This window comes from Vigna unguiculata, chromosome 9 (assembly GCF_004118075.2).
Source record: "Vigna unguiculata cultivar IT97K-499-35 chromosome 9, ASM411807v1, whole genome shotgun sequence".
NCBI classification, from domain to species: Eukaryota; Viridiplantae; Streptophyta; class Magnoliopsida; order Fabales; family Fabaceae; genus Vigna; species Vigna unguiculata.
Window position 1 is genome coordinate 30,238,523 of NC_040287.1, and position 23,204 is coordinate 30,261,726.

General features: G+C 32.2%; 3 protein-coding genes across 3 annotated transcripts; 1 reads left to right on the forward strand and 2 right to left on the reverse strand.

Moving 5' to 3' along the window:
* The first annotated feature begins 4,851 nt into the window (after positions 1–4,851).
* LOC114196072 (ribosome-binding factor PSRP1, chloroplastic) lies at positions 4,852–6,897 on the forward strand. The gene is made up of 5 exons (XM_028086581.1): positions 4,852–5,208; positions 5,327–5,473; positions 5,577–5,825; positions 6,290–6,398; positions 6,542–6,897. The coding sequence occupies exons 1-5, from the start codon at positions 4,867–4,869 to the stop codon at positions 6,670–6,672; spliced, it is 978 nt and encodes a 325-aa protein (XP_027942382.1). The 5' UTR covers positions 4,852–4,866; the 3' UTR covers positions 6,673–6,897.
* A 1,962-nt stretch (positions 6,898–8,859) lies between these two features.
* Positions 8,860–13,688, reverse strand: LOC114196148 (transcription termination factor MTERF8, chloroplastic). The gene is made up of 3 exons (XM_028086698.1): positions 13,353–13,688; positions 12,001–13,272; positions 8,860–9,081 (listed from the first exon to the last, which is right to left on the reverse strand). Exons 1-2 carry the CDS (start codon positions 13,588–13,590, stop codon positions 12,011–12,013), a joined length of 1,500 nt encoding a protein of 499 aa, XP_027942499.1. The 5' UTR covers positions 13,591–13,688; the 3' UTR covers positions 8,860–9,081; positions 12,001–12,010.
* Positions 13,689–17,791: 4,103 nt separating this feature from the next.
* Positions 17,792–21,425, reverse strand: LOC114164720. Its single transcript, XM_028049467.1, has 3 exons — positions 20,716–21,425; positions 18,388–18,464; positions 17,792–18,183 (listed from the first exon to the last, which is right to left on the reverse strand). Exons 1-2 carry the CDS (start codon positions 21,333–21,335, stop codon positions 18,407–18,409), a joined length of 678 nt encoding a protein of 225 aa, XP_027905268.1. The 5' UTR covers positions 21,336–21,425; the 3' UTR covers positions 17,792–18,183; positions 18,388–18,406.
* Between the last annotated feature and the right edge of the window lie 1,779 nt (positions 21,426–23,204).

Here is a 23,204-nt window from a genome sequence, read left to right on the forward strand (position 1 = left end):
ATTTTAATTATTATATATTTATATATATTATTATATATATAAATATATTATTATTTATTATATATAATAAATTATAATAATAAATACTAATATATTTATATATATATATATAATAATTAATAATATGTATATATATAATTAATAAAATATATAATAATTATTTAAAAAAATATGATAGTTCATATAAATAAGTGGTTTTTTAATTTGTAAAATGGTGATGTATCCACTCAAATATCTATGGTTCAGAGAGGATGAAATTAATTTGTTTTTTTTTTTTTTTCTGAATCTGCTCCTTAATTCTCTTTTAAATTGGTGCGTGCATGTGAACATGATTTTGCTGACAAATTCGTCGCAGCAAATATGTGGTATTACCATATTTTAGTAATAAAATAATCATTTCATATATTTTTATCATAAAGGATATTTTAATAATCTTCAAATTCTATCTATTAAAAGTTTTTTTTAATCTATCACATTACTCAAATCACTCACTAACTTTCATAAAATTTATCTCTAAATCCATTCAAAAAAACACACATATTCATCCAGTCAAATCTACACAAATTTATCTTCATACTCTCCCCCAAATCCACTCTACTAAAGGAACAGACCCTTAGTACTCCTTCACCCCTTGCAATTAGAAGTGTTTCAGATTTTGAAATTTGATTTAGTAGTGTTTCAGATTTTGAAATCCAATTTAGTATGGTCTCGAATTTCGAAATTCAATTATGTTATTTTTTTATTTGATGTGCTTTGCTTTTGATATTTTTCTTATAACTTTAGTTATTTGGTGTGTTTTGTTTTTTTTTCTTCTTTTTAAGTTTAGTTATTTGGTGTGATATTTTTAATGTTTGTGAGAATTTTTTTGTTGCAAAAATAGAAAGAACACATGATGCCTTTACATACTGGGCTGAGAGCTTTGCACAAGATGAAACATATTGTTTCCTAATACCTTATTTAGTGAGCAGACTTAACCCAAATACAAATGAAATAAACAATATTGTATTTCTCTGTTTGTTCACAACTTCACAAAGTATTTATTATAATGAATGATCTATGAGCCGTTGACATATTCAAAGAATAAGGTCATTAATTACAAACATGTCGAAGGCGATCAACACAATGAATATATTGTAGCAGGATGTGTCCAAAAGAGGTCACTTACTACCTCAGATTCATGTACACATGTAACCTAATGGATGTTTTCACCGCCTCAGAACACACATAATAACTAAAATTAAAAAATACATAACAAAAATAAGAACACATAAAAAACAATACTAGATTTTGAAATCCAACAGACTCCAAAGTCGGACTTTGACATTTGTGAGATTCAAAATCCTGATTTCAAAATATGGTAAAATCCAAAATCAGATATCGAATTTCGATTTCGAAAATCCAAAATTGGGTTACAAAATTTGCGAAAATCTAGAATCAGATTTCAAAATCCGAAAAATTCTAAAATCAGATTTCAATATCCCGAAGACTTTAAAATTGGATTTCAAAATCTAGCAGACTAAAATTTGGATTTTGAAATTTAGAAAAATCCAAAATCGGATTCCAAATTCTGGGGTGTGAATGGGTTTTGTATGAATGGCTTGGTAATGAGGATCACTTCGCCAGGTGACGCGAACAGTGATGGTTCAATTTTAATGTTTTTGAGCTTTCTAGGTTGATTATGATCGGAGAAAAGGAACATTATCTATTGGTTGATCACTATAATGCCAATAACTGTTGAATTGCATTGTGATTGCAAGTTAATTGCGAAAATGATATGAACATTCTTTTAAGGTTTGGAAATGTGGGGTTTTTGATGTTCTGGGATTAATCGTTGTAGAATGGATATGATTTATTCTAAATAATTGTACAATTGTAAGTGCGATTACTAGTGGAGTTATAGAAATAGGCAACAAAATGAAATTGGGGAGCTTTGGGGCTTCATAGGTGTTGGGAAATTCTGGAATTTTTCCAGAGTGGTATGCACCACCTGGCGACACGAGGCCTGCCGCCAGGTGCCAGCGCAGTGAACATTGTTCTGCGTGGCTGTGAGGTGCAATTTAGGGGCTAGATATGTTGGAGTCAAATTGGGGTGTGAAAAGAAAAATGATTGGTGATACATTGAGATAGGGTATGATAGAAGCAAGTAATGCATAAATTAAGGAAATTAATTAAACCTTAGGTTGATTGGGCTTTGGAGGAAGAGTGATGCAAAGGAGGTAGATAGGAGGTTAGTTGCACTAGTACTGTGAATGATTGGTTGCATAATCTAACGTGATATTAGTTTCTTCTGAGACTTGTCTAAGTTATGGTATGATTATAGGATAGATGGCAATTGTCATAGTCTATGATGCATGGATACGGTACGTGTATCGGATACGACACGTATTCGATACATCGATACGTTTATTTTTTAAAATAATAAGATACGATACGTGATATATGAATAATGAAAGGTGTATAGTAATTCTTAAAAATATAATAAATATATAATTGTTATTGTGTGAATCCAAATTAAAACTATATGTATTAAAGTTGTCAACATAAAAAATATAAATTATTGTCATCATAAAAGTACGACTATAAGAAAATGACCAATTTTAGTAATCAAAAATATGTTAGACACCAATTTTCTACTTAAAGACTTATTATTTTGGTAGTCAAGACCTTGGTGGCTAATGTTAATGACCAATTTAGAAATAAATTATTTTAGTAGTCAAAACCTTGGTAGCTAATGTTAGTGACAAATTTAGAAACTAATTCATAATATAAAGGTATAAATACACATTTGGTACCCAAACTTTTTCGGAAAGTTCAATGTGGTACCCGAACTTTAGGAATGTTCAATTTGGTACCCCAATTTTCTAAAGAGGTTCAATTTGGTCCTCTCCGTTAAGTTGGAGTTAACACCGTGTCCGTACAGGACACGTGTCAAGCCATGAAATTTTTATTTTTATTTTTTATTTTTTTTCAAAAAATTAATTATTTTTTTCAAAAAATTAATTATTTTTTTCAAAAAATTTAAAAAACTGCCACGTGTCAATTTATCATCGTGCCACGTGGCAGCTTACAAGCATGACACGTGGCAGTGTAATAGTTGTTTTCAATTTAGTACCCCAATTTAAATTTTTGGTTCAATTTAAGTATTTAGGTGAAATGATTTGATGTATATATATTATAAAAAGTTATTGTAACATGTATATATAGGTTGTAATTAAGCTTATTTACTAATTTGGTCTCAAATGGAAGATGACGAAATTGAATGATTTTAAAAAATTGGGTACTAAATTGAACCAAAAATTTAAATTGGAGTACTAAATTGAAAACAACTATTACACTGCCATGTGTCATGCTTGTAAGCTGCCACGTGGCACGATGATAAACTGACACGTGGCAGTTTTTTAAATTTTTTGAAAAAAAAAATTAATTTTTTGAAGAAAAAATTAAAAAATAAAATAAAAATTTCATGGCTTGACACGTGTCCTGTACGGACACGGTGTTAACTCCAACTTAACGGAGAGAACCAAATTGAACCTCTTTAGAAAATTGGGGTACCAAATTGAACATTCCTAAAGTTCGGGTACCACATTGAACTTTCCGAAAAAGTTTGGGTACCAAATGTGTATTTATACCTAATATAAACTATTTTAATTATCAATTTAGAGATCAATTATATTTTTTTCGAACTATTTTAGTTGCCAATAATTTTTATTTTTTAAATTTGTACCTAAATTCGTCACTATATATAGTAAGTAATTATTTTTTGTCACTAAAATTTTCTTGTAGTGTACTACGACTTTATAAATTAGATACTTCATTTATAACTATCAATAAAGTATCCTACAGTATCGGATACAGATACATGACCTAAGTTGAAGTATTAGTGCATCATAGGTCATAGTACATGAGATGATACCAACACTTAACAAATTGATGCATAATAGTTGAGAATTGATGATTGGAAGCAGCTTGGACAGTTCCTAACTAGACTTGTGGTATTATGGATAAGTGTATAGTTCATGGGTAGGCACTGGCGTTATGAAGGAGACCTATGAGTTATAGTGCATGAGTGGATTACTCAACTTAGGGGGCTAAAGTGAGATGGGTTGTTATGATTGGAAGTGGTGTAGACAGTATTGGATTAAGCTTGTGGTACTTTGGATTAGTGGTAATGTGGGTTAGTGAGTGAGCAACTATGTCTGGACTAGAACAACAACCAGTACTACACAAGTACTGGTGTAATGTCTAGCGGTGATGTCTGACCGCCAGACGATAACTATAATCATAATGACATTAGTAGTACGTGGCGCCTGACGACGAGTTATGTTCCGTCAAATGATAACTGTAGGTTCAGAACACCAGAGGCGTGTGACGCTTGGCGGTTTATGACGTCCGCTTGGCGGTCTTGAACAAAATTTCGTTTGACGAATCTGGAGCAGCACCAAACTATAACACAAATGCCCGAATAATGGTTTGATTTGGATGTGCGTGCTTAAAAGAACTACTAACTGAAGCAAAATTGTGCTTCTCTGACGTGTAAGTAAAACTGTTGTGCTTGATAAAAAAATATGTGCGTTCCAATTTGTTTTAAATTAGCAGAAGTGTTTTGTTTGATCAAAATTATCATATTCTTCTTTGTATTTCTCACGTGATTTACAATTATATATTGGTTCTAAAAGATACAAGACCCATATATATAAAATGATTATGCAGTACATACGTTATGAAATGAAATCAAATGCTTGTGTTTCAGAATTCAAATGCTTAATGTCTGAAATTTTTTAGATTTGGTTACAGATAAAATGGGCCACGTGTGACACTTGAATATTCATCCTCATCCGACAAGAAGAAAGAGACAACCCATATCCAATGCTGTCACTCTCACTCACTCTTGCTCCACACTATCATCCCCTTCCTTCAGCTTCACCAAAAATCCTCCATCTTCATTCTCCTTCATCCACGCTCTTTCCAATGGCCACTCTCTTTAGTTTTCACACCACCCTTCGCCCCTCTTGCTATCTTCCATCATCACCCTCCTCACTTCCACACCCCTTCTCCAACACCCTCTCCACAACTTTCTTCGGCAACACTGTAAGCCTCAAATATGCTGCCACTTCCACAACCAACAGTGCCCGTTCACTCTCTGCTCGCATGTCATGGGACGGTCCTCTCTCTTCCGTCAAATTGATCATTCAGGGTAAAAATCTCGAGGTATGCTTGGGTTTTGGGTTTACCCCCATTTGTTTTTCTTTAAAAAGCAACGATCTTTGAAACACCCAATTCAGCTTTCTTGAAATTAACCTAATCAGCTATTTATCTTGGTTTTTAGCTCACTGATCCTGTGAAGGAGCACGTGGAAGATAAGGTGGGAAAGGCGGTGCAGAAGCATAGTCACTTAGTGAGAGAGGTTGATGTGAGACTTTCTACTAGAGGAGGAGGTGAATTTGGGCGAGGACCCAGAACTCGTAGGTGTGAGGTGAGCCTATTTTCATTTTCAAGTTCTAATTTTGGTAGTATGGGATGGGATTGACACACATTTACCAAGTGGGTTTTAATTCTTTGATTCTGGTTTGTCTTAGGTGACTTTGTTCACTAAGAGGCACGGAGTGTTGCGGGCTGAGGAGGACGCTGAAAGCACCTACGGAAGTATAGATTTGGTATCATCAATCATTCAGAGAAAGTTGAGGAAAATAAAGGAAAAGGAGTCGGATCATGGTCGCCACATGAAGGGTTTCAATAGGTTGAAGGTTAGGGAGCCGGTGGAGCAATTACCTGTGACAGAGGATGAAATATTATCCCCAGAGGAGGAAGAAGAATCAATTGATGAGGTTGGTACTTGGTTCTTCATATTTAGGTCTTATTGTTTAGTTTCATTGTATCTACACTTAAATTAAGCTTCATGTCATGCCTACTTCCTTTGTTTGCTCTGTTATGCTTTTACTTTGCTTTCTGATTTTGCATATCTTAAATTGGATTCGTAAATTTTTATTACTGTTTCTAAACAATACTTTATGCTCTTTCATTCCCCCCAAAATACTTGATGCTAGATTGTGATATATTCTAGAAATAGAAGTGAAAGTGGTTCTACATAGACATAATAGAAAAATTGGTTTGTGTGGTTGGAAGGGTTGTTCTGATGGTGTTTTGCAATGAGTAATTCAAACCTTGCACTTAAATTCCTCTGCTATCTGTTGTTAATAGTCTAGTAGATGCATTATTGCTTAGCATGAGCCAGGATTTTTTCTCTCTTTCCTTACATTGCTTCTACCCAAATTGTGAGCTGTCTTAACAGGTTGTTCGCACAAAGTACTTTGACATGCCACCCTTGACTGTGTCTGAAGCAATAGAGCAACTTGTAAATGTTGATCATGACTTCTATGGTTTTCGAAACGAAGAAACTGGTGAGAAATTAGTTTATATCTATCTATATTTTGTTTGGATATGCTTCTCCCACCGTTTTCTTGCATCTCGTCCCTAACTAGGGGTACTTTATCTTTTATCTTTTGATATCCTGGGAAATTAAAATGATTTTCGTTTGCTTCAGGGGAAATTAATATTGTGTATAAAAGAAAAGAAGGTGGATATGGACTCATTATACCCAAAGGGGATGGTGAAGCAGAGAAATTGGAGCCTGTTGTGCTTGAACCAGCTGCAGAACCCTCCCTGAAAGAATGATATGCACCTGCAAGAATTTTTCTTTTTGTTAGAATATAAGAGCTTGTACATGATTAGCGGATACTAATGGCAATTTCTTGGAGCCAGTGCAGAGGCAATTTCAGTGTAGTCTCTGACCTTTTAAATTGCAAAATGAAAGGGATGCACCATTTTCTGCGCACTGTATTTGCATATAATTTCCAGAATATGTCTTTTCTCCACACAATTTCATCGCTGGTTTTGTTCTGTTTCTTGTCTATTGCTTATTCAGATTACACCGTGAAAAGTCAATAATTTGTCACTCCTTTTGTTTTATGAAATGCAAGTGATTGAGTCACAGTCAAACACTTGTTTAGGTTATGTGATAAACTAACCGGGCAGAATTATCTTTAGTGTATGCTGCTATGCTGGTTAAGCCAGAGAGAGGAGGGATCGATAGCACCTTTATGTTGAAGTGCATTGTCCCTATATCTGTGATGGAGTTTCCAAGAAATGGAATGTGAGCATTATGTTGTTCCTTTGGGCAGGGCATGAGATAGCATGGTTATGAAAAGTAAGATTTTGAATACTGTTTAACATTCAATATAACCTACATTTGGATTCAAGATCCCGCATTCAACCAAATTGATGGACTCTCTGCCCCCGAATGGTTGGTTCTCGTTTAATGATGCTTTCGCGAATTTATGTGGGTTTCTGGTGAGTCATATCTTGACTATTGCTTGAAAGCTTGAAAGAAGGGTCATTCTACCATGACATTCTTGGGTTTTATTAAGCATCGAAGGGGAATGAATTATTCTAAACAAAATAAAAACAATGGTTAAATATGATTTTAGTTTATAATTTTGATGCTAAATTGAAATTTATTTCTATTTGAAATTTTGATATATTTTAGTCTTCAATTTTTAAAATTGAATGAATATAGTTCTTTTAACTCAATTACGTTAAATGTTTTGAATGTGTTAAATATATTTTATGTTAGTATTTGAATTGTTTACATCGTAGTTCTTGTTTCAATATGTTAAAAAATGTTTTTGATATGTCAAAAAAGTTTAATGTAATTAAATTAAAATGAGTATATTCATTAACTTTTTAAGTTTGGTGACCAAAGTTTTGGACAGGGACATATTTGTGTCAAAGTTTAGGAACTAAAAACACATTTAAGCCTAAAAGTAATAATTGATGTTGTTATCCGTTTCTGAATAGTTATATCAATTTTAGTTCTCCCTTTTTCTAACCCTTTCCTTATGCATTTATAACCGATCAATAATAGTTTTTTCTCTTTTTTTTTCTACTCACGTGCCTTTGTTTTTTTGTACCAGTAAGTTGACATGGTTCATAAATGTTACATTCATTTGATATGGTGCCATGACATCTTTTTTAAAAATTTAACCAATGGTAGGCAGGTTGATAGTTATCAAAAGGGTAAATTGGTAAGTTGTGTTTGAGTTTGAAATTTAAGGTAAAGGCTCTCTTTTGACATTCGTGGTTTCTTCTTTCATCTCCTCATTCTCTCTTACATTAGGGTTTGTTCATCTCCTCTTGTCATTCTCAGTTGTAGTTGGTTCATTCCATATGCTTTCCTCATTGTTATTTACATTTAGACTCATTCCATTTCCTATCCTGATTGTTGTTTGCATTTTGGGATTGATGTCATAGGTGTTTATGGACCTAATTTACCCACTCCTAGTTTTCATGAAATAAGAGTTCCACTTCTTAACATGAAAGTTGAGTACACTGAGAAGTTGTTGCAAGATCATAAATTGCAGTGGAGCAAACATGGTTGTTATATTATGTTAGATGCATGGACTAATCAAAAGCAAGGATGTATGATTAACTTTTTGGTAAGCTTCCCTACAGGGACAATGTTAGTCAAGTTCATTGATAGTTCTAACTTTGTGAAGACAGGAAAAAAACTATTTGAGATGCTTGATTCACTTATGGAGGAAATTGGAGAAGAAAAAGTTGTTCAAGTTATAATAGATAATGAGAGCAATTATGTGTTGGCTGGTAACTTGTTAGAAGAGAAAATACCCTATAACTATTGGACTCCTTATGCTGCCCATTGTATAGATTTGATTTTTGAAGACATTGGAAAGCTTCCTTTGATAAAGAAAACAACTCAAAGAGGAGTTAGTCTTGTTTGCTTTATCTATAGCCAGTATAGTACCTTGAATTTGTTGAGACAATTTAAGAATAAGAAGGAATTAGTAAGACATGTTACAAAGTTTGCTACCTCTTATTTATCGTCACAAAGGTTGCATTAAGAGAAAGAAAATTTGAAAACGATGTTCACTTCTAATGAATGAAGCAACAACAAGTTATCCAAGGAAGTAAGGGGATGGAGGCTACAAAATTGTTCTCATGCCTTCATTTTGGAATTAAGTAGTATTCACTCTCAAAGTCATGGCTCCTCTTGTTCATGTGCTTCGTCTAGTGGATGGGGAAAGAAAAACAATTATGAGTTATATATATGAAGCAATAGAGAAAGCTAAGGAAACAATAATGAAATCATGCAACAAAAATGAAAGTAAATACAATGATGTATTTACAATCATTGATAATAGATGAACATGTCAACTTTATCGTCCATTGCATGCAACTGGTCACCTTTTGAACCCATAGTTCTTTTATTCTAACCTATACATGGAATATAATTTGGAAGTTACAAATGGATTATATAATTGCATTAGGAGGTTGGTGCTAAGTAAAGATGTGCAATAAATTTTTTTAACTGAGTTGCCTTTTTAGAAAAGTGCAAGTGGACTCTTTGGTGATGATTTTGCCAAAGAATCAAAGAAGACCATAGTCATAGATGAGACACTTAAACACTTTCTAAATTGCGCTAAGATATAATGTTTACGTTCTAAGTTACTTTCTTTGCTTTTGTAGCTCAATGGTGGAAGAATTGTGGGCATGCAACTCCTAATTTACAAAAGCTAGCAATCAAGATTTTACGTTTGACATGTAGTTCATTGGGATGTAAGCTGAATTGAAGTGTTTTTTAGCAAGTAATAACACAACTCATTTCATTATTATCTTATTTGTAAAGTGTAGAAAGAAATTAATTCACATATTACTTATCCATAATGCGTATTCATTCAAAGAAAAGGAATAGGTTGGACCACAAAAGGCTGCATGATTTGGTTTACATAAAGTATAATCAACAACTTGCTCAAAGATATGATATTTGGGATGAAATGGACCTTGTTCTTATGATGATATTCTTACTAAAATTAACGTTTTTATTAAATATTTCTAAAAATATTTAATAAAAACGTTAATTTTAGTAAGAATATCATCATAAGATTTATACAAAAAGTAAATTGAGTATCAATTTAATGAGGAACAATATTGTTTCATTTTTACAAAAATTGGGATTAAATTGGAACTAAAAACAAATATAGGGACCAAATTGAATCATTTTGACACGTGATACAATTGTGAAGTAGCATGTGTAAAAAATAATAAAAAAATAAAAAAAATCACAAATTGACACGTGAAGTTGACTTTAACACCATTTGGTCAAAATTGACAACAATGACCAAATTAAATCATTTCTAAAAAAAATCAAATTGAGACAAAAAAAACTGGAAGACCAATTTAACATTACTTGACAAATACAAGGACCAAAAGAGTAATTTAACCAATTTTTAAATATTACAAAATTAGCTCATAATTTTTTTTAAGAATGTTATTTTTACTTATTAATTCAACACAAACATTATACAAATATAAAGAAACTTATTTATATACTTATAATTTTTCTTTTCAGCAACATGACTTAAATAAAATAACTATTTTCCTTCAAAATTTAAGTATATTTTTTTTCGGAAACTTATATCTTTATTTTTTTTCATTTAAACATAAACACAAATGAAAAGAATTTAGAGTAGATAAAAGATACGTTTACAATGTAGTCGTATCAAGCTTGCATACTTAGGGTTAACACAAAGGACACTAAAGTCTATGACATGATAATGTAGAGATTATTAACAAAGTGGAAGCTCTTAACAGTCAAGAAATTCATACTCAATCAAATGGAAGTCCAAGATCCGGTACAAGGCTTAGGACATTCATGACATCGAGTAAGAGTTAAATTGATAAAAAAAACTTTGCAAAAAATAGTGATTAATTTAATGGAACTCAATTACATAATGAGATCTGACATGTGGAGGTCCACATGAGACAAGAATTCCTCACATGTATTATTTACTTAAAGTGAGAAAAAATATCTGCTAAGGTTCTTACTTAATCCTTTTTTATCTTATTAAATCTTTTTTTATGTTATTAAGAATTTTCTATATCTTGTGAAGATCTTCAAGGTTTATCAAACCTGTTTGTGATGTCTTTTTTTTATGTCTTTTCCATCTAAATAGAGTTCAACAGATTAGATCATTGATAATATCATTCTTTAAATCTTATTTTTATTCATATAATTTTATTAATATTATGAGACACTTTCAAACTCTAATCAAGTTCAAAATTCATTAAAGCTAAAATAAATTCTCAACACACGACTTTTACTTAAAATGCTATTAAACTAAAATTGTGTTTCACGACTTTTTATTTAAACCGAAATCATGTTAGTCTAATATGACTTTACCTTTTTAATCAGAAACTTATGTTAGTTTAGCAAAACTTTTTTACATTGAAGTCGTTTCTATGACTTGCCCAAATTCACAATCTTTTAAAAATTGTCCATTTTAATAAATTTGATAATAAATTGCATCAGATGGTGAAAAAAAACATGGACTTGTCCTTTTGCTTAATTTACTTACCAGACATGTGACGGTTGCATATAGGATTGCTTTGAGAGAGTACTTTTTTTCTCAGAAATCATATTTTAAGAGACTGCTGCTTATTATAAAAAAAAATATAAGATTATGTAAAAATAAGAACTAAAAAGTAAGATAAATGAGATATAAAATGTGGACCAAAACTGAAGAATTTTAGTTGCAAAGACAAGAATTGTAAAAGTTAAAAGAGATATCATATGTTAATCGTGTATTTATTTTGATTAGTTGAAAATTTATTTTATTACAAATCCTATGTTGTTAGTATATTCACAGCAGATGCCAAGTGAAAAATAAGTTTGCTAAAGAAAAATGTATCTTTTAAAACATCATTGCAGGATAAAGAACCTGTGTTTTTATACATGATTGCAGTGATCACACTTAAAGATTTTTCCCCCTCTTTTAACGCCCAATATGAATTCTTAGTTAGAGCTGAAGAAGTGATAGCACGACTCTTCCTACTAAAGTTTCTTGGATAACGCTTTGAGACACAAGGAATGAAACAAAAAAGGGGCATCAAAACTGAAGCAGAAAAAAGAAAAGTTTGATTACTCACCTTTATGTTACTATGCATGAGCCTTTCTTGGTTTACCAGTGAATGTCTCCTCTGAAACAGATAAAAGCTTATTGATAGACATTCCTGCACCTCTAACACTCTTCTTCACTTCATACCTATGCTTAATCCTATCATCTAACTTGTACCCAAGGAATGCAGGAAAAACCAGTAACTCCTCAGTGTCACGCCCCATTTCCTCTATCAAGTACTCCATCTTCATCTCCAAAGAAGCGTGATTATACTGCAGTATCTGTGGATGCTTCTTGCTCATGGCAACGATCTCTTCACATGAAAACCCATAATTCAAGAACATACCAATCACCTTCTGCATGTTCACACTGTTTGTCCTAGTGGCAGACCTAACTGCCACTGCGAAGTCCTTTGTCCTGAACCTATATCCAATCTTCACCAGCAACACCAGCTTATATGCAATGTTCTCATGGAATGAAGTGCTGAGAAACGTGGGCGCTTTAATCAGGAACTTGAAGATGTCATCTGAATCTAACCCACAGTCCTTGAGAAACTGTATTCTTGGACGCAGTTTCCTCTCTCTGCTGGCAGTAACAACAGCCGGATACACTTGAATTATCCTAAATATCTGTCTGTAATCTAGCTCAGCAAAAGAACTGAAAAACCCAACATGTCCCTCCACATGTTCCACACTATAGTTCAAAAAAAGGGGAAACCTAACCAGCACTTTCCCAACACTATCCACATCCCCATCACTAAGCTCCATCAGAACATTGACTCTTGGAATAATTTGAGCATCCAAATCATGGTTCAAAATTTGAGGGCGTTTAAGAATCAAATCAATGCCACCAAAGGGTTCGAAGAAAGCTAAAGTTCTATCGATTTCATCAACCGACCTGCCACACAAGACCTTTGCCAAGCTCACTTTGTTGAGCACATGCACAACCTGGTCAACGGGAATTCCACGGTCAACGAGGAACCGAACCTTCTGAGGAAAACTCGCCAATACATTTTGTTCCGTAGAAGATAAGAGGCGATTCAGTCGCGGTTTCTCGAGTTTTCCTTGCAATTCGTCTCGAAGGAAGGTCAACAAAGGGTCAATTTGGTTGTCTGTTAGGACAGTTGGGCGCTTTGTGATTAATTTGCCGATAGCGAGAGGGTCGAAGTCGAGAGATCGTAGAGAACTAAGACGAGCGCGCAATGATTCTACAGACAAAGAGGTTAGGTCAGGGTTGTTGGAGAAGAGCACTTGAGTTTCCTCAAAGCCAATCCCAATTTCTTGAAACAGAGCAAAGAAGGACGCTGAAAACACGAAGAGCGCAAGTGAGTCAGTAACAAAGGTGTTTGAGAAATTGCCTCTGAGGAGTTAGCGGTTTACCTACCGGCTTGAGCATCAGAAATGGGAAGGGAATTGGTGCTGCGACGGCGACGAATGGAGTCGCGGTTTGAGAGTTGGGATTTGACGTGGATTTTGGCGAGTGAGCATTGGGGTTGAGGCTGAAGTTTAGTGTGAAAGGTTGAAGAATAACGAAAGGGTGGGTTTGGTAGTGGGAATGGACAGAAGATGGTAGAAGAACACGAACACCAACAGTTACCAAACAGAACAAGTGGCAACACCATCTCTGCAACGCCCAAGTATACGAAATTGTGTTTCTGAAGTGGCAGTGGTGAAAACGGAAAACATGCCCCCGGAATGAGCAAAGCACAAAAAATGAAAATTTGTAACTTTTAAATTAAATAGATTTTATTTGTTTCTTCCCTTCGGTCATTTTCTCCTTTTCAATTATTTTGAATTATTAGGAATTTAGTATATAAAATAATTTAAAATCTTTAAATATTGTTTACACGTCCATATATTTATTATATTTTACAACCAATATTAAAATATCTTTAAATAATTATTTCATGTCATGTAAATATCATAACTTGTTAAATAAAGATGTATAGTTTAAGAGAATTTTATGAGTAGAAGACATGTTTGTTATATAAATAAAAGGGTTAAATATGTTTTTGTCCTTTAATTTTTAGTGAAAATTAAAATTAGTTCTTTTCTGAAATTTTGGCTCAATTTAATTTCTCAACTTAAAAAATGTGTGGGTTTAGTCCTTTAAAAAAATTTTGTTAAGTTTATTTGATGTTTCAAATACGTTTCATGTTTCATGTTTCATTGATAACATGATAACATTTGAGTTGTTTACATCGTTTGACTCATTTTCACTTTAATATTAACTAAAACGTATTTGAAACGTCAAATAAACTTAAAAAAAAATTGGTTAAAAGGACTAAATTCATGTATTTCTATGATTAGAAGATTAAATTTGGTCAAATTTTCGAATAATGATTAATTCTAATTTTCATGAAAATTAAGGGATCAAAAACATATTTAACCCTAAACAAAACTAGTTTCTACACCCACATCAATTTCTCTTCTAGTTGTGGTTGTGTTCCTTTTAAGAGATAAATTTGAGAGGGAATGAGTGGATTTGGAGGTGAAGTTGTGGGTGTTTCTTTTAAGCAATTTGAAGATAAAAGTGAGTGAATTTGGGATAAAGTTGGTGAGAAATTTAACTAATGTGACAGATAAAAGAAAAGTAATAATATATATAAAATGAATATTACAAAATTGCTCTTGGTTTAAAAATAATATAAACATTAATTTTGGAGGAGTTAGTAACTCATTTTTAAAAATGTGGTCTAAATAATTTTGGTAAAAAAATTTATATCACAACTGGATTAGGAATCTCATTGTGCATGTTCAGGAATATCATATAATGAGCCTCAAAAGTTACACTCACAAGAAAATATGTTTGAGAAAATATGATAAATTAAGAATGTGGTGAGGAAAACATTGTAAAACAACATAAAATTCACACAAATCTCTTTGAAAAGCGGGATGAGATTATCCACCATCTTGCAAATCCATCCGTGTATTTATGTAGAAATCGCTTCAAAAGAACACCAAATTCTCTTCATATTTGTCTTACCAAATATGCTCTATAGTTACGTCTTATCAAACGAACACTTTAGAGTTCGCAAATATCTTCTCAAGCAATCAAAACGTGAGATCAATCGTAATAGGGTGCTTAATACAAGTATGTATTCTCTCAAACCAAAAAACTCTAACGCTGAGGATGTGTTCCTTTGGTATGATGGATTTGGGAGAGTGTGTGAAAATGAATTTGTATGGATCGGAGGGGATGAATTTTTGTGTGTTTTTTGAGTATGTATAGAATGTGTTCTTTTGAGATGATGAATTTTAGGAAAAATGAGTGGATGAATTTAAGTGGATTTTGAAGTAAAATTTGTGTTGTTTCTTTTAAAGTATTTGGAGGTGAGAGTGAGTGGATTTGTGAGTAAAATTTATAAGAGTTTGTGAATGATTTGATTGATATGATAAATAAATAAATAAAAAAGTTTTAATAGATTAAAATTTAAGATTACTATTTTACCCTTAAGATAAAAGTTAATATATTATTACTATAATATATATATATATATATAATATTATAACAAATTATATATATTATTATAAACCCAACACATAACACCACCCATTATGCAAATGCAAACTCACACTCATGGGCCTCCTTCACACACAACGCAAGCAAAAACAAAGATGAGTTGTGCGCACAAAAAACAGATTACACCATAGGGATATAATGATAAATTAGTGGTTGATTCCTGCAAATCACTTCTAAAGTGGTGAGATGGAATAAGGATAATCTATCGTAAATCAGTTGTGTTCCTTTTTCCCAAATTCATTCAAAGAAACACATAAAATTCTAAATTCATCTCTTATAATCACTTCAAACAGAAAATTAATAGAAACGAACACACCATTAGAGAGTAAAGTAAGTGGATTTAGAGATAAATTTTGTGAAAGTTAGTGAGAGATTTGATTAATATGATAGATTAAAAAAAATTGTGAAAATAGATAGAATTTGAAGTTTATCAAAATACCCTTGATGGTAAAAATAAAATGATTTTTTAATTTGATGTGATAAAAGAATTAAAATTAAATAATATGAATTTAATAAAATTTATATAAAATTAAATAAAATTAAAAAAAATTACAATTACAATTTTGTATTAATGGGAACAAATTTTAAATTTAAAATTAAAGACAACAACACCGGTTACGTAACCGGTATCACACACTCACATCACCAGTACTGGTTATGTAACTGGTGCACACACACTCACATCGCACCGGTTATGTAATCAGTGCATACACATTCTCACACACAACGCCAGTTATGTAATCGGTGCATACATATTCACCACCTTATCTCACACACTGATGCACACACTATGAACACCGGTTCACACACAATAACACCATGTCACTCATAACCTTCAACCACACAACACAACTACATTACTATTGTCCAACACTCAAACCTTCAGAAGTTATCCACGAACAGACACACAAACACGCAAAATATGTCATGTGTGAGGGTTAAAGTGGTAAAATAGAATAATCATCCACAAATCTTTGCATCCCAAAAAGGATGAAACAATTGTTAAATCTGCAAATCCGGACGCCCTTTTCTTCGCAAATCACTTGAAGAGAACACATGCATTCTTTACAATCCACACATTTCTTACAGAAAAACAAATTTTAAGAAAATAAATTCTATCAAAATCTAAAATAAAAGAAAACTTGATTTGTAGTTTTATTTTACTTTTAAATTAAGTAGATCCAAAAAAAAAAAGCACAAATTAAAGGTGTGCTTGAGTGTCCTTGCAAATAAATAAACTGAGGTTTTTCAAACTTTCAAAGTTGTCGCTTCCACAATGTAGTTTATGCAGTTTAAAAAATCCCAAATAGACCCAGTTGTTAAAAGACAATTAAAATTTTAATGGTGAGGATTATTTGAAATTCCAAGTAGCTAATTACAAACTTTTAAAGTGTAAAATATTGATTGAAAAGAATCCAAAACAAACTAAAATCCCAGTAGACATGAAAGGAACTTGCAATGGCACATTTACAAAAGTATTGTTATAGGATACACATTATGATATTTTCCTGCAACTAACGAGAATTAGTATGTATAGAAAAAGTGTTAATATAACGTTATTAAAATAATTAACAAATTATCTATAAGTCTAAACATTGGAATATTAGACGAGATCTGACTCTACTATCTAAACCCCTGCCCAATTTGATGGTTTTGACTGAACATTTACTTTTAAAAAGACTAGTCCGTTTAAATTAAGTTGCATGTAGTATAATTTTAATTCAGATAATTAAAATACTTTTTTTACTATTTATTTAGTAACTTAATACAACAATAACGAGATTAGGTCGAATTAAGTCATTAGTTAAATAATTGAAATTGTATAATCACTTCTTAATCTTTTAAAAAACTTCATAATCTAACATTCACGTCATTTATTAATTCTTGTCAGATAGCAGTAGTACTTATAACAAACACAAACAATCTTTCTTAACTTGTTTAAAAGTTAAAAAGATAATCATATATCTACTTTAAAACTCTACAATCCTAAAAAAAATGTGGATTATACATTATTTACTATTAAATACTATACAAGGAATAAAATATTTATGCGACCATCTATGAAATTGGTTTTCACACAAAAAAGTACTTGATGGATAATATTCTTGTCATATATTTATTATGTAATTGAATTGTATCAGATGTATCCGTCTGAAACTTAACTAATCGAATCTAATGTTAATGGATACACTAAATGAAACTTAATTCGATCCAAAGAATTCAATCCACAAAAATATAATTGGACTAGCCACTTCCACCCACCCCTGAACATGAAGCAAAATATCGAAACAATAACCAACTCAGAAAAGCAACTCATGGCTGCAAATATATTGGTGAAAAAAATATTTCAATTGGGGAAAAATGGACTGCAATTTACAAAAGGAAAATGTTTTGACACTACAACTAATGTTTAGAACAACAGAGACAAGCCCTCTTCAAGAGGACATGGTTTTTAATTGATAAATGCCAATGGAAGACCAGTAGTGCCACCATCAAATCGAAGAAAGGGCAAAGCCTGCATCATAACTTGCTGCAGCTAACTTCAAATTTGAAGTTAAATTACCTGTAAAAACTTGAATTATTTTCTTACTCTTGGTTTGTTGAACTTTGTTCTCTTTCCTTTGCTCTTTTACAAGGCAATGACTGTTATTAAATGACTGGTATGTTTTCCTTTCTTGAATTTTTGGAAGACCTGAAAAAGGGAGAGAACCAGCAAGATGTTAAAGCATATTTCTAAGTCAACATAGAAACTTAAAGTACTAGAAGAGAAATGAATGGGTGAAGATCAATCTCCTTTCATTCCTTGTTCTTCACATACTTCCCACGAAAATGGCACTGATTAGAGCATTAAAAAAAAAACCAGTAAACATAAGCAGCTTGCAATAAGTACACTTGCCTCCTTTGGGGATAACGCTTTAGATCACCCTGTGTGTCTTTACAGGCTTGTCTCCTCTCATGTTGATTACGATGTCCCTGAAAAATGACAGCACAAGAAATATAAAAATTCTTAGGACTGAAAATTATAAGTATTTGAAGCAAGCAGACCACATCCAAAAAATGTGAATATTATCTCCATGACACTAAAAAGAGAACAGTTCTTTAAACTGATTGGCTTATTACTACTTGGATATCTGTGATTATGTTATATCTTTTCAAGCAGTTGGATTATGTTATATATATATATACACACACACACATTTATCCGTTTATGAACCGATAGAACAACGAAAAGGAACGCAAGTGCTTTTACCAGCTTTACTATGTAGAAGAAAAAAAATAAGGAGAAACTTGTACTCATTCTGTGATGTCTATCATCAAGGTAATTCTCAAACAGCACAAAGCTCATCGCAACAGCTGTTGACAGAAAACTGCCTCGCTCTCAATTTGCTAGAACAAGGCAGCATAGATGTATCTAGGGAAATTTTCTCAAAAAGCTTACGGGAAACTTAAAGGGAGGTGTAGAACAGTAATGCATCAAAACCAATTGACCACCAAAAACAGAATTTAAATAAATCTAATCATTCAAGGGCATGCAGATTGAAGTACAACAAACTATTTATTGAAACAATGTGGAAACTTAAAAAAATACAAAGATAATACTATGATTGGAATTTAATACAACTGATTGTTTTTAATAACAAGGAACAGCATAAATTATATATGAAAATTGATTGTCTTAGAATGGGAGTGAATAACTTAAGTGGCTTAAGGGCTAGTTAAAATACATCGACTCATAGGAAAATAGTAAGACACGTTTTCTTAGTACTATTACTCTAAAAGTAATTATGAACAGCTTAAAATAAAAGTAAAATAGAAAACTGAATACTTTTCAGAGGGCTTTATCATTTATCTTTGAAATACAGTGAGAGGCTTGTACATAACAGAGTCTCCTACCAGTAAACTTGATCACCAGGATGTTATCTTTCATTTTCCTTCTGGATGTCAGGTGTTGTTGTCAACCAATTACAGTATTGTATGTAGTTGAAGAAATCCTCATCATACTTTTTATATTTGGGAGAGGAGGAGACAATACAAGTATTATTAACAGATCTACAAGCCCATCTCAATAAACATAATTAGGAGGCCATAAGCACCATACTAACTTCCAGTACTGTAATACTGTGGTTTGCCCGCTTATAGTTAGATATATTTTTCTTTATATTTTCTTGCTCTTCTATTAAGCTTCAGGGAGAATGACAAATGGTATTAAATGCTGATAAAATTTGTCTAAAAGAAGCACTCTGACCCAATAGGTAATAAACCTTTTATTCAATACACTGAAACCTCTTAAAACACAAATCATAATGTTTATGAGCACCCAATTAAGTATATTTCTTACCAAAGAAAACATAAGTTACCTACGTCCGCACCACAATCATCTAAACATTCAATAACTAAACAGTAGTAAAATTATACTTGAACACACAAAGCACTCCTAATCAAAGATTATACAATGGTTATAAATATGGGGAAGGAATAAGATAAGAATCTGTAATGAAAAAAGTTAGTTATTTTTGGGTTCTAAATAACACCAACATTTCTATGATATACATACATGCATAAACACACGTATATATACAGAAGCTGTAGAGTGAACATTTTGATGGGTTTATCCTACTGAAAGCAAACCTTATCATCAAGTTTAAGAACATGAGTCAGAACAGGAAATATAATGATTAAAGAAGCCAAAAATAGTAGTACAAAACCTCCAGCAGAAAGTGATAAGAAATATTGAGATAGATCCCATGCAATCATAAAAATCGGGAAGAAAACTAAACACTTTTTTAAGTTGCACTAGAAGTTGCAATTTTATTCTTCATCAAATCGCTGTCAAATCTAAACAAAACCTTCCGTACGTACAGTCAAAAGAACACTGACATTACCACTCCAAACTTCCACCAACACAAATCTTGAACAGGATATAGATCAATCTGCCGAAACCAACATAAAATATAAAGGCACCACCATTTTTCAAGCATGCGATAACGATGCAAACAACAAAGCACATCCAATAACAGTAACAAAGAATAGAGAAATACAAAAAACAAAGCAAGTGGCAAACTCCTCGTATGTTATAAAGAGTAACTTAGTTCAAAAATTAAACGCAAGAGCCTCAGCAAAGGCACAAGGTATGAGAACTTCAATTTCAAAGTTCAAACCGGAGCAAAAGCATTCCAATGGTTGAACATATATATTCAGAAACAAAAGCTACGTACGCTCTTACTTGGAGTTGTCAATTGCATTGACATCAACGTCACGATGCACGAGAGTGGAGTTACTCTTCCTCTTGGCGAGAAACTTGTTCTTAGGTTTCCTCTCTCTGACTTTCCAAACGTTGTTCTTCCTGAACACGAACTTGTCCACCTTCCACCCAGGGCAACTCGTGTCGATCACGGTCACCTCGCTCTTCGTGAAACCCTTCAACTCGTTACCCTCCTCCTCCTCTTCGCCGCGATCCGCGACGGCCTCCTCTTCCACTTCCGCCACGAACGCGTCGCCTCTTGGGGCGGCGGCTGCGACGGCGACGGCGGTATTGGCGGCGGAGGAGGCGAGGAAGATTTTAGGGTTGGTCTGTTTCCTGGGGCATTTTTTGTTGGTTTTAGTGATGGTGGCGCCCATGCAGAAGAGCTCAGCGAGGAGGGCCGTCATGGGCTTGGGCTCGTCTCGGCCTGCGGAGGGAGGTTTCCGGGGCGGGTCATTGGGGCGGGCCTGGGGTGACTGGGGAGGGGCAGTGAGGAGGAAGGAATCGAGGTCGGGCTCGTCGCCGGTGGGGATGCCCTTGCTGGACCGGAGACGGTCGAGCCAATTCAGACCGGATTTTCCGGTCTGGACCGAGCAGAGCATGGTGGTTGAGGAGAGAAAGAAAGTGAATGTGGACGACAGTGGTGGGAGTGATAAACGAAACCAAACAAAAGAAAGAAAGGGGAAAGAGGAAGAGGAGTGCGCAATGCGCGTCGTGAGTCGTCGGTGACTGCCACGTGGACGACAAAGTGATATACTGTGTTTTAAAATCGGAGAAAACTTATTTATTATTTATTATCTGTTGTATTTAGAATTTTATCCTATTTATTACCGATGTACTTATACTTTAATGAACATAATTTATTATTTTAATAAACATATTAAAAAAGAAAAAACACCTGCAATATCTGTAAAATCGAAAGTCATGTGAGTAGGCAGTGTTTGGTGATTACACTTACCTATGTGTGAATGTATTTGGGAAGTGGCGAGAGTAAAATCAACGTGGATGTCTTGTGAACCACGCCCCTCAAAGACCGCTGAAAATAGATTATTACTTTCCTTTTTTTTTTCTACTTCATCCTCAATAAATAAACAAATACTTTCTATTGCAACTGTTAATGTGATGTGAATGAGGTATTTATTGCAACTGTTAATGTGAGTAGGGTATTTATTGCAACTGTTATAATTATACGTTGGTTTATTAAGAAATTATAGTAAATTTGTAATTGAAATTATGGAAGAATTGTGTTGGCAAATATTTACTATATTTTGTTTATGCTCAGCTTGCATACAGAATTCACATCTTAATACTTCCCCCAGTTCAAAACAAGACTCTTATAACTCCAAAACATATATAAAAATTATTCAATTTATATATTTCAGTCAAAAGATATCTGTAATTCTTTTATATATTTTTTTTAATGTAAGTAATTATGCATAAACCACTTAGTTATATGTAGGGATACTATTAAATTTTTAAAATACTATTATTTTTAAATAGAGATTGATATATTTTAACAAAAAAGTATGCATAATTCTCCATAACAAAATTTTTAAATGGAGGAGATTGTTAAATTAGTGGATACATTTATTTAATATTTGTTTAACAAATAAATATTTCTGAAATTTAAAGATTCAACTTGATCTTAATCATTTAATAATTTGTTTAACTTTCAAACTGTACATAAAATTTAAACAAATATACTATATCAATAATTTCACTTAATTTTCGACAATATATAATTCTATATATTAGTAATACATAATTAATAATATCAAGCTCCATTTAATAATGATGATTTAAATATATATATATATATATATATATATAAAGAATTTATGTATTTAGTTTTAGTTATAAATTATATTCAAATAGTATTTATATTTTTTTCTTCAAGAAGTTAGGGTTTAGAAAATACAAAGTTCAAATTATATTTATATGTTATATTTTACTAGAATTAGAAATTTAAACCAATTGTATTAAAATAGGCTCTCTTTTTTTTCTGATCGGCGTATTAAAATAGGTTTGTTTGCTATAATTAGTTCAAGCAATATTTTTTGTGTGGCTCATTGCATATTTTAAAGTGTTTTAACTTTTTTTTTATTGAATTGACATGATTGTAGATAAATATACATAACTAGTGTTTATATGCTTACGCACTTTTTTTTTAATGGAATAATATAATTATTATAATATTTAAATAGATAGGCTTTAAATATCTATAAATATATATATATATATATATATATATATATATAATAAATGTGATTTTGAAAAGTTTAATAATTTTAAAAATTAAAATATTATATGGTAATATATTAAAATATTTTTTATGTAAATTTTTAATATTAAAATGTATAATAATAATTAATTGATACGTGGTTATGAATTTAAGAAATTATTTTAGGTAATATTTAGATAAATTAATAAATAAATTGATATAAATTAATTAATTAATTTGAATGAAATAT

Bases quoted from the DNA above. Each gene is read 5' to 3' on its own strand.
- LOC114196072 (XM_028086581.1), top strand. From the start codon at position 4,867: ATGCTGTCACTCTCACTCACTCTTGCTCCACACTATCATCCCCTTCCT. The intron at 5,826-6,289 runs GTTGGTACTTGG...CTGTCTTAACAG, and splicing joins AAGAAGAATCAATTGATGAG to GTTGTTCGCACAAAGTACTT. The intron at 6,399-6,541 runs GTGAGAAATTAG...CGTTTGCTTCAG, and splicing joins TTTTCGAAACGAAGAAACTG to GGGAAATTAATATTGTGTAT.
- LOC114196148 (XM_028086698.1), bottom strand. From the start codon at position 13,590: ATGGTGTTGCCACTTGTTCTGTTTGGTAACTGTTGGTGTTCGTGTTCT. The intron at 13,273-13,352 runs GTAGGTAAACCG...TCGTGTTTTCAG, and splicing joins CATTTCTGATGCTCAAGCCG to CGTCCTTCTTTGCTCTGTTT.
- LOC114164720 (XM_028049467.1), bottom strand. From the start codon at position 21,335: ATGCTCTGCTCGGTCCAGACCGGAAAATCCGGTCTGAATTGGCTCGAC. The intron at 18,465-20,715 runs GTAAGAGCGTAC...GTCATTTTTCAG, and splicing joins AATGCAATTGACAACTCCAA to GGACATCGTAATCAACATGA.